Source organism: Neolamprologus multifasciatus, chromosome 22, assembly GCF_963576455.1.
Source record: "Neolamprologus multifasciatus chromosome 22, fNeoMul1.2, whole genome shotgun sequence".
In the NCBI taxonomy this organism is placed as follows: Eukaryota; Metazoa; Chordata; class Actinopteri; order Cichliformes; family Cichlidae; genus Neolamprologus; species Neolamprologus multifasciatus.
The window spans coordinates 25202233-25213516 of NC_140459.1; the positions used below are offsets into that span (position 1 = coordinate 25202233).

At 43.6% G+C, this 11284-nt stretch overlaps 1 protein-coding gene across 2 annotated transcripts; it reads left to right on the plus strand.

The window, feature by feature from the left end:
* Positions 1–1222: 1222 nt before the first annotated feature.
* On the plus strand, positions 1223–11278 carry bop1 (BOP1 ribosomal biogenesis factor). 2 transcript variants are annotated; one of them, XM_085149502.1, is made up of 16 exons: positions 1223–1387; positions 2273–2548; positions 2653–2724; positions 4000–4154; positions 4234–4351; positions 4517–4618; positions 4698–4910; positions 5028–5189; positions 5280–5360; positions 5439–5508; positions 6987–7119; positions 7917–8103; positions 8198–8489; positions 8654–8738; positions 10790–10897; positions 10975–11278. In XM_085149502.1, exons 1-16 carry the CDS (start codon positions 1322–1324, stop codon positions 11126–11128), a joined length of 2274 nt encoding a protein of 757 aa, XP_085005628.1. In that variant the 5' UTR covers positions 1223–1321; the 3' UTR covers positions 11129–11278. The 2 variants fall into 2 exon arrangements, with proteins under 2 accessions (XP_085005628.1, XP_085005627.1); XM_085149501.1 differs by having other exon boundaries at positions 1224–1387; positions 2647–2724.
* The last annotated feature ends 6 nt before the right edge of the window (positions 11279–11284 follow it).

An 11284-nucleotide genomic window follows, 5' to 3' on the forward strand; every position in this document is an offset into this window, starting at 1 on the left:
GATAGAAAAGCGATCGGTGCCTGTGCCATCCCCAAAATGCGCTGGCATGATGTCGGGCCAGCAACCTGGTTTTATTTAGATTTATTTAGATTGTGTTCACCCTCAGACTGACACATCTGAATTAAAACTGATAAACAGGATTTAAAAGGAGGCGATGGACACAGCAGCAGATCAGTGCGTGTAGGAACAGGACATAAGTTTAAGTAAGAGGGGGGATAATCTGATTGTGATCATTTTTGATCTGACTCAGTGGTGCTGGCTTCTCTCCCGGACACATCTTTCCTTTACATGCGGGTCACTGATGTAGAATAGAATAGAATAGAATAGAATAGAATAGAATATAACTTTATTAATCTCTATGGGAAGGTCAATTTATTGTTCATTCTTGAGGATGTGGTTTCTGTGTCTGTTCTTCCCATCCTCACATACAGCTCAACTTTAAAAGCAGTGCAGCTGCATGGTTGCAGATGTTTGTTCCACATTGTGATGGCTGCAATTACAGTTTACAATTACACAAACATCACAGTGCTCCAATAGAGACTTATACATAACACTACACTAATATTTTGCTTTTCTTTAAACATAGGATTCAATTTACAGGGTAGTAAAGAATTGTTTTGGTTTAGAATTTATTTATTTATACAATCACGTGATCCTGTATTCTAAAATAAATGCACATATTTTACTTTACACTGTTATGATTTAACCTTTATTTGCTTTCTCAGTTACCTGGGTGGCAGTTCTTCTAGTCCCTTGGTTGATGAGCTAAGAGGTGGAAAAGGAGCGGAGCAAGCCTATATGGAGACTTGCAAACTGGGTCATATTACTCATATTTTCCTCACATCGCCCAGTCCTAATTTCTAGCACACACTACAACAGGCAATAGAGTATAGTATACAGAAACATCCGCTAACCAGCGGGACGTAGTCATACAAGCTAACCCTCCCGATTTTTCCGGGAGAATCTCGAATTTCAGTGCCCGTCCCGAAAATCTCCCGGTGTCACCATTCTACCGAATTTTTCCCGATTTTCCACCCGGACAACAAAATTGAAAAACCATATCCCAGATTGGCCCAGCTAATTCCAGCTTCCAACTACTACTACTACTACTGCAGCAACTCATTTTTAATATTACTCTTATTACTCTTTCTGGGTCGCAAAATAAACTATTAAGATATTTTCAGGCCAGAACGTAGACTTCAAATATGCTGGCGTCACCAGCAGGCCCCGCCCTTGAGCTGTGACACGTGACCTCTAACCTTCGGTTTCACGTGGTTGAATCGAGGAGGATAGAAACTCGTGGAGCGACCGGAGAGGAGCGATGAAGAAAGCGGCGGGGAAAAGAGCGTTGAAGAGGAGTAAAGAAGAGGAAGAGGAGCAGAACCAGGTGAGCCACACACACAGGAGGAAAGTGATGAAGATCTGGTAACATGCTAGTAACGAGCTAGCATGCTAACACGGGGCAGGCTGCTGTTTAGCTCTCAGAGCAGACACAGAGCCATGGGACCGGACCGGGGCGTTGCTGCTTCTATAATAAACACAGAACTATCCTCTGTGCACATGTGTGATGTCAGCCTCGGGTTAGCGCTCCATTATAATGTCGGAGTTTTAAAAGGAAGACCTTCTCAACTCAGATTTTAACTCGTATTGTCGGAGCAACCTCACCGACCCAGAGCTAACGATCCAACATGGAAGCAGTGACGTAAATGGCAGTAAAACTGTGACGGAACGAGTCAAAGGAGCTTGCAAAGAAAAGCGTCTGGACTTCTTTAAGTTGTTTGAAGACGTTTCACCTCTCATCCGAGACGCTTCTTCAGTTCTAAGGTCAAATGGTCAAATAGAACTGAAGAAGCTTCTCGGATGAGAGGTGAAACGTCTTCAAGCAACTTAAAGAAGTCCAGACGCTTTTCTTTGCAAGCTCCTTTGACTACGATCACCTGGATGACTGAGAACCTTCACAGACATACTGTGACGGAACGAGCACTGCAGCAGGTAGTGTGTCAGAGTGTACGGTTAGGGTTGCACAGAGTGACGTCAATCCTGAGTAGAGTACATAAGTTTATCCTGATTTGACATGTTTTGCTTTTAGTTGCTGGTTATTGTTTGATTTAAGTGTGTGTGATCACTCACAGAATCATTAGCACATGCTATTAGCTTGTGCGAATGATTCATAGGTTTTATTTTTCTGCTCTTTAATTACACTCTTCTTGGAAATCTCAGCAAAAAACTGATTTTTTTTTTTAATTGAGTAAATCTGTGTTTTCCTTCTCAGATCTTCAACTTTAACAGGAAACCTGCTGATGAAGATAAGGATGATGATTTATCAGATAGCGAGGACAGTATCTACTCAGGACTGGAGGATTCTGGGAGTGACTCTGAGGAGGAAGAGGGATCTGATGACGATGAGAAAGAGGGATCTGATGACGATGAGAAAGGGGGATCTGATGACGATGAGAAAGGGGGATCTGATGACGATGAGAAAGGGGGATCTGATGACGATGAGGAAGGGGGATCTGATGACGATGATGACAAGTTAAAGTGTAAGCAGGTAAGTCTCTTTGTTGGTCTGACTGCTGATTGGTTGCTGTTAAAAGTGTCCTCAGTGTTCTGCTGCAGAACATCACCTGAACTTTGTTCCATCTGTAGATGAAGGAAAAGAAAGAGGGAGAAGTGAGTGAAGAAAAGAAGAAAGATGAGTATGAACACGATTCTTCAGATGAAGAGGTGATCTAAACTTATTCATTTGTGTGCTTGTCATTACTTTTCTTATGCTTGTGTCTGGTGTATTGTATGCAATTTTAGCCACATGTACACTAATAAAAAGCTGGGAGATTTTTGCTCCTGGTCAAGCTCAGAGTTCTCTGTTTCACCCGATGTTGACCTTTATTAGCTTGAAAAAGCTGTGATGAGAATCAACGTCCAACGTCATGGCCCTCAGTCAGAAAAGGGTGGAGTACCCACTGTGGGTACTGCAGTTTGTGAGTGTGGCTAGGTCTGTGTCTCTGGCTCACTGAGCCTTGGTCCCTCTGGACATTGTTTTTTGGGAGGGGGACGGGCAGGCATTCCACTCCCTGTTGGTCATTGGAGGGGGGCTCTCTGTTGCACGGTGGGGGCTCCCCCAGGTGTCGTGCCGTTCTCAAGGGGTCTGGGATTTAGGGCCCACCCATAGCTTGTGCTGGGGGGGCCATCCACCCGCTGCCTCTAGCCCCTGTCACACCTACCCTTGACTGTGGGAGCTCTGTCCATAGTTCCTTGGTTGGAGTAGACACACGGTTGTCATCGGAATGTGTGGCCTTGGGTCTTCAGCAGCTTTCTTCTGTCTTTTACCAACCTGGCCTTGACCTAACATAATATCCATAAAAATAATACTATTAATACTAAAAGAAAAACGATTAACAAGAGAGCCTTCAGAGAATCCATAGTGCTATTTTTGTGAAAACAAATGTATTTGGTACAACAACGCATTCAGATCATGCCTGCCAGACAGGACCGGTGTTTTACCAAAACAAAAAAAAATTATGTCCTTCCTGCACATTAAACACTGCTTTATTCAATAGCTCTAACATTAGCAACATCCTGTCTCAGAGTGATGCTGAAAAACTAGTTCATGCATTTATTATTTCTAGGTTGGACTACTGTAATTCATTATTATCAGGATGTCCTAAAAACTCCCTGAAAAGCCTTCAATCGTTCCAAAATGCTACAGTAAGAAAACTGACAGGGACTAAAAAAAGAGAGTATATTTCTCCCGTACTGGCTTCTCTTCTTTAGCTCTTGTTAAATCCATAATCAAATTTAACATAATCAACATTTGCCTTGTGATATATGTGAGCATAACTAAGACAAACCCCTGTCAACGTTCCTGTTAAAGTGGCTACAATACAACATGTTTTGTACAGGATACATGTTTCTTTACACATGTTCTGATTGGTGCATTTGCTTCTTTTATGTTCCCCTCTTCATCCTGTGGTGGTTTCTCATGCTCACATTGTTCTTCAGGATATCAGGAACACAGTGGGGAACATTCCTATGGAGTGGTACAAAGATTTCCCTCACGTTGGGTACAATCTGGATGGGAAAAAAATCTACAAGCCAATAAGGAACAAGGATGAGCTTGATGACTTCTTGGATAAGATGGAGAACCCGGAGTACTGGTGAGCAGTTAGCATGATGCTAACTTCTTCATAGGTTTGATAGGGAATGCTGATGAAGCTAACGGGTTGCTGTCTGCAGGAGAACGGTGCATGACAAGCAGACAGGAAGTGATGTTGTGCTGTCCGATGATCAGGTGGAGCTGGTGAACCGTCTGCAGAGAGGACAGTTTGGAGATGTCAACTTCAATGAGTACGAGGTATGCCCTCACAGAGTGACACCGGGGTTCTGTTCACTAGCCTCGCATTTACCTGCTTGATCCACCCTTTAGTAACCACATGTCCCAGACCAGCTAGCAAGAAGTGAGTGTGGCTTAAAAATGTAGAACACGCTGGCTACCTGTCTCTTTACCCCTCTTCCGCAGCCAATGGCAGAATTCTTCAGCAGCAACATGATGATTCATCCCGTCACCAACAGACCTGCAGACAAACGCAGCTTTATCCCCTCGCTCACAGAGAAGGAGAAGGTAATGCACCTGACTCACTTGGCTTACCTGGCTGTTCTCAGCTGTCTGTAACTCACCTGTCTGACTTGCCTGTCTGCAGGTGTCCAAACTGGTCCATGCCATAAAAATGGGTTGGATCAAACCCAGGCGGGTAGAGGATGATGGCAGGGGGCGGTATTACGACTTGTGGACCAGCGAGGACTCTTCCATTCTGGCCAGACATAGGATGCACCTGCCTGCCCCCAAAATCCCTTTACCTGGTCACCATGAGTCCTACAACCCACCGCCCGAGTATCTGTTTACTGACGAGGAGGTTTGTCAATGCGTTGCCTCACCTGGTTTCTGTTCAGAGGATAGATAGAACTGCATTCAAAGACACATTTTTCTTCCCTCCCGTCTGTCTGTCCTCACTTGCCTCACCTGTCTGCAGCGAGCACTGTGGGAGCAACAGGATCCAGCAGACAGAAAGTTGCCGTTTGTTCCAAGGAAGTACTCGAGCCTCCGTCAGGTTCCAGCATTTTCTCATTTCATCCACGAGAGGTTTGAGCGCTGCCTGGACCTTTATCTGTGCCCACGACAGAGGAAGATGAGGGTAACCTTTCTCAGTCTGTCCTACTACCTAAAGCTGGAGCTTCTCTGTTAGGCATGCGGTTTAAATAATTTACTGTTTGTCTGCATGTAGGTGAATGTGAATCCAGAGGATCTGATTCCCCAACTTCCCAAACCAAAGGACCTTCAGCCATTTCCCACCACACAGTCGCTGGTACAGCACACACACCTGAACACATGCACACAAACAAAGTGGCGAACCCTTTCTCACATCTTTTATCTGTGTGTTCAGGTCTATCGAGGCCACAGCGGTCTGGTTCGCTCTATCAGTGTGTCTCCATCGGGACAGTGGCTTGCCTCAGGTAACCTCAGCTTGTCCCACTCACACATCAATAGAAACTGTTGACATCGTGACTGAGTGGTGTAAAGCTCACAGTGAGAGTCAAGTGTTTGATCCCAGGCAGGGTTGTTGACCGACCAGTCTACACACCTGCACCACAGAGTAGGGCTGCACGATTAATCGTTAGAAAATCGCGATCTCAATTCATAGTTATGTGCGATCTCATTTCCAAATGACAACGATTTAAAAAAAAAAAAAAAAAAAGATGACGACGATTGTACCGCATTTTGATCCGGGGCGGTATCTGCATGAAAACAAGCGCTCACTCTTCCTGCTCAACAAATGGGCGGAGCCTTATACCATGTGATGCAGAAGCTGTGCCGTGTGATGCTAAAATTGGCAGGGAAAAAACAACGGAGAGCACGTCAGGGATGACGAGAAAAGTGACTGGAGAAAATCCGTCCCCGTCAACCACCCAAACATCAATAACGGGAACCTTATACAGCGCTTCCCTATACCCGTCGATCTCCCGCAGGCACAATGAAATTACGGAGGCTATTACTTATCACCTGACCAAAGATATGGCTCCATCAACACTGTGCAAAACCAGGGATTTAGGAAAATGATCAACACCCTAGACAAACGCTACACAGTGCCGTCCCGCAACTATTTTTCTATTGTTGCACTACCTGCTCTATACACGCAGTGTCGAGCAACGGTGGAGACGGAATTTCAAGCAGTACAACATTTTGCGGCAACCACAAAACGTGAGACATTTGTTGTTTTTATGTTTATTTATTGTTTTTATGTTCAGTCTCAACTGTTACGAAGTTGATGTGCAGTTAATAAGTGCAATAAATATTTATACTGGAAAAGAAAATTGTGAGAGAATCGTGATCTCATTTCTAAGCAAAAAAATCGTGATTCTCATTTTATGCAAAATTGTGCAGCCCTACCACAGAGTGTGTGTAAAAGATGCAGGCAGCTTCATTGATTGAGTCTCAAGATGAGCATTCTGTTGTTACTGTTTTAAAACCAGACATGATGACAGTTCCACACAGAGACCTCAGCCTGATAATCTCAAATTGTGTCTGTGCACAAAGCAGCTTTATTCTGTGTGGTCTTATCCATTTACACTTTCCTTGGTGTATTTATTGGAAAGGCGGAGTCCAGTCGTCTTTGAATTAGTATCAGGAAATAAGTATTTGATTCAGGAGTCTGTGTTTTGTAAAGACTGACTGTACTGCCACAGAGTATCCATGATAATGCTTTCCACGACTCTGTCTTTGAAATTCTTCCTAAAAACAACCTGCTTTGGATATTTATTTATTTTTAAACTCCATATTCATTTTTATCTTCTTTTCTTTGACTTTTCTGTGTTGTGGTCAGAGAACTTACTGAAAACCCAGTTTGAAGGTGATGTTTAAATAAAACATGCATCCTTTGGATGAGTTCATTGAGTGTGGGCGGGACTGTAATCTCTCTCCTCCCTGTTCACAGGAAGTGATGATGGCTCTGTCAGATTCTGGGAGGTCTGTTCGTCTCGTTGTATGAAGACGGTCCAGGTGTGCGGAGCTGTGAAGAGTGTTGCCTGGAACCCAAATCCGTCTGTCTGTTTGCTGGCTGTTGCCCTGTGAGCACCTCTCTGACATCGCTTTGTCTCTTTGATATCTTCCCATCTCTGTCTCTCTCTCTTTCTCAGTCTGTCTGTGACATTCAGTTTTATTTGTATAGCACAACATCACAACAGCATTTGCCTCATGGTGCTGTACATTCTAAGGTAAAGATCCTACAGCAGCAGTGGGGGCAACTCCAGGTCCTGCAGGTTTTAGATATTACCCTGGGGCAGCACACCTGAATCACATGATTAGTTCGTTCTCAAGCCTCTGGAGAATTTAGCCATTTGAACCAACTGTGTTGGATCAAGGACACATCTAAAACCTGCAGGACACTGGCCTTCGAGGCCTGGAGTTGCCCACCCCTGTCCTACAGTAATACAAAGAATATCCCATCAATCACATAACCCCTGGAGCGAGATGGGGATAAATATGTCATATGAGGAAGAGAGCATGTATTAATAATTTAATTCAGTGATTTCTAATGATGGTTTAAACTAGGTTTTTTGTTGTTGTGGACATCCAACTTTATGAGCACGATTGCAGCGCAACTAAGGAAGGATTCAGGGTCACCTGATCCAGACTTAACTATATGCTTTATCAAGAAGAAAACTTTGAAGCCTAATGTTAAAAGTAGAGAGTGTTTCTCTCTCCTGAATCCAAACTGGGAGCTGGTTCCACAGAGGGAGATCTGAAAGCTTAAGGCTCTGCCTCCCATTATACTTTTAAATACTCTAGAAACAAGCAGGATTTTAAACTCATCCCTCCCCTCCCACTGATGTGATCCTGTCCCTCTGTTTCTCTCTGGTTTCAGGGACTCTGTGGTCTTGATCCTGTCTCCCTCTCTGGCAGATAAACAGGTCACCTTGTCGTCAGAACGACTCCTCAGTGCCCAGCAGGAGGGGGAGGAGCCAGCAGAAGGAAATGGGTCTGTTGTCTGGAGCGAGGCTGAGGGGGAAGAGCTAAACCAGGGGCTCCGCCTCAAAATCCAACACCCCAAAGTGAGAAAACCACCTGATTGGTTGATTTATTCATTTGTTTTTAAAACCCCCCACTCTGATCCACATCTGGCCTAATCGCTGTTGATCTCTGCAGGCTGTTCACCAGGTGGTGTGGCATGCTAAAGGAGACTACCTAGCATCAGTGATGCCAGATAACACAAGCCACCTGCAGGTGTATATCCACCAGCTGAGCCGGAGGCGGAGTCAGAACCCCTTCAGCAGGAACAAAGGCCTGGTCCAGTGCGTATCCTTCCACCCAATCAGGCCCTATTTCTTTGTGGCCACACAGCGCTCGATCCGCATCTACAACCTCGTCAAACAAGAGATGACTAAAAAACTCCAAACCAACTCCAAGTGGATCTCCAGCATGGCTGTCCATCCAGGAGGTAACCACACCCCAGTCCCCCACACACAAGTCTTAAAGGCTCCAATAAACCCGCCGCAATGGTCGTTTCGCTCACCGCAGTTGCTTTCGTCCTAAAGTCATCTGTATTTATACGAGCAGTATTCTCTTCACAGCTGTCCCACCTGTCTGTTCGTGTGTCTGCAGGTGATCATGTGATCTGTGGGGGTTATGACTGTAAGCTGAGCTGGTTTGACCTCGATCTGTCAACTAAACCCTACAAGATGCTCCGGTACGTACCTGCCAGTCACTCTGATCATCTGAGTTTAACCCTTTTAGACATGAGCTGTCAACATTACCGCTTTGTTAATTGTTACAATGGAAGCAATGTCTTGGTCAGCTACAGGTGACCTTGAGAGCTCCTGTCTTCGTTCAGACCTGATCTCCAGAATGGAGGTCAGGGTTTCTTCAAATGGTGGCTGTAACTCTCAAGGTTACAAATATTGCAGGTTTATGCAGTCCCCTACAGATGGTGGTGTTGTTAGAGTGATTATCTAACACAGCTAGACTAGACTTTGTCAGAAGTTATAAATTAAGTAGATTCACAGACAGCTGCATCAATGCTGAGTAAAGGGAAAGCACAGGTGGGTTAAGAGTTAACATGTGAATATTTATAAGATTAATCACAGATTTGGAGAGATTGTGGCTGAAGAGCCTTTTGGAGGAGGCTGATTTGGGTTTGGTTGGGCAGAGGTGGCAAAAGTACAGACATTCTGTACTTTAGGAGTACAGGTACTAGTATTTAAAAAAAGTACTCTTGTAAAAGTACTGATTCAACTTCTTTATTCAAGTAAAACAGAAAAAGTACAGGCTCTGAAAAGTAGCTCCTTAAAGAACATTTCGACAACCTATTTTTCTGCAAAACTAAATAAACCCTTTGCTATATTAATACAATACTAAAATAATATTACTAGATGGGAATACAAACTTCATGTTAGTCTCAATTTTAATAAATGCGCTCAGCTTGAATCAGTTAAATAGAACATAAGCAGAGGAATAAGAAGGGGGAAAATTGCTCTATTTTCTGTTGTCTACGTTGTAGAATGTGACTTTGTCTCTAAACAGAAAATGAGTAAGGAAGATGTTAAAGTGGGAGGCACATAGAAAGGCCCAAATTAGAGGACAACTAGCAAAGCGCTTCAAAGTAGTGCAAAGAAAAAGACTGAATAGAGTCCATGTTTGAGTGGCCTGAGTGATGGGGGTTACTGAGACCATAGCTCACATTGGTGAGGTGGGTGGTTAAAGGCTTGTTGCAGTAGTTCAAGTGAGAGGAAAACAATCACAGTTCACGATAATTTCTATTGAAAGCTCCAGTAGATTTTCTTAGTCCACAGGCTGTGATCAGCTGATCTGGGCTACTGCTGCTCTGAGGTTTACTGCTCTTTACACACCTAAATTTAACAAGTGTTTTGTGAGTTTGAGTTGTCCTGGGTAATTACCATCACTGTTTATGCTCTCTTTATATTAGACACTATACAGCTGGTATGAAAGTGGAATTCAGTGCATGAATCTAAAATAATTCATATCTGCTACATTTGATGTGCCTAACTCTGACAATGAAACCACAACCACTGCGCAACAGTCACACAAGCTGTGACTGTTATGAAAATCACAATGTCACATGTATAGACCTAAGCACTCAGCTGGCAGATGATACTACAGTTTTCCTCAAAAGGTCAGAACAAATCCCTCTTGTCATCAATGAAATCCACATATTTTCTGAAGTGTCTGGTTTACATTTAAACCCTAAGAAAAGTGTGAATTACTCTCTATTCAGAACTGCCATGTAGTTTATTTGTATGGTATCCCAGTTTTAAAATGATTATAGCTCTTTATTTTATTTTATAATGCTCCCTCTTGTGTTCAGCTTGTATTTTTCACATTTTATACATTGCTGCCAACAGAATTTTGCATAGCCAGAGCTGATTTGTACATAAAGCAGCATTGTTTAAATTGACAAAAAAAAAAAAAAAGAAAGATCTGCAGTGCCTTCACAGCCCAGCAGGTGCAGCAGTTCAGGAAATGAGATTTCAGTCAGACGTGCACCAGGAAGGTGAGGAGTTTAAATCCTGCTGAGCAAACAAAGACCTTACCTGAGTCTCACCTCAAACAAATCAGAGCTGTGATTGGTTCAGAGTGGTCTCCAAGCATGTTTACTCAATCATGACGCTGACATTGGTGTGTCATCATTGATTGTAGAATACTACATATTGATCAGATGTTGTTTTCTTTTGTTTGTTTTTAATCATTTATCATGTGGTATGGATTACCTTCTCTCTGCAGACACCATAAGAAAGCGGTGAGGGGTGTGGCCTATCACAGACTGTACCCGCTGTTTGCCTCGGCGTCTGATGATGGCTCAGTGATAGTCTGTCACGGGACTGTTTACAAGTAATACACACACACACACACACATTTATTTTTCCTCCTCTCAGTTACACTCTAACCCCTCCTTTCTACCTCCACAGTGACCTTTTGCAGAATCCACTCATCGTCCCAGTGAAAGTCCTCAGAGGTCATGTGATGACTCATGATCTTGGTGTTCTGGATGTGACCTTTCACCCCACGCAACCCTGGGTCTTCTCCTCTGGTGCTGATGCTACTATCTGCCTCTTCACATAGCAACATGCTTAGCAACCACAGATGCCGTTTTTCTAATGTTTTTACTTTCAGACACAATGTCTTAACATGTGACACCATGAGTCCTTGCCTCACTTTTCTCCTTGCTGTGATGTCAGTTCCTTTTTGAATAAACTGAACTGTTTTTGAGTGTATGCG

Bases quoted from the DNA above. Each gene is read 5' to 3' on its own strand.
- bop1 (XM_085149501.1), top strand. From the start codon at position 1,322: ATGAAGAAAGCGGCGGGGAAAAGAGCGTTGAAGAGGAGTAAAGAAGAG. The intron at 4,155-4,233 runs GTGAGCAGTTAG...TGCTGTCTGCAG, and splicing joins ATGGAGAACCCGGAGTACTG to GAGAACGGTGCATGACAAGC. The intron at 5,361-5,438 runs GTACAGCACACA...CTGTGTGTTCAG, and splicing joins TTCCCACCACACAGTCGCTG to GTCTATCGAGGCCACAGCGG.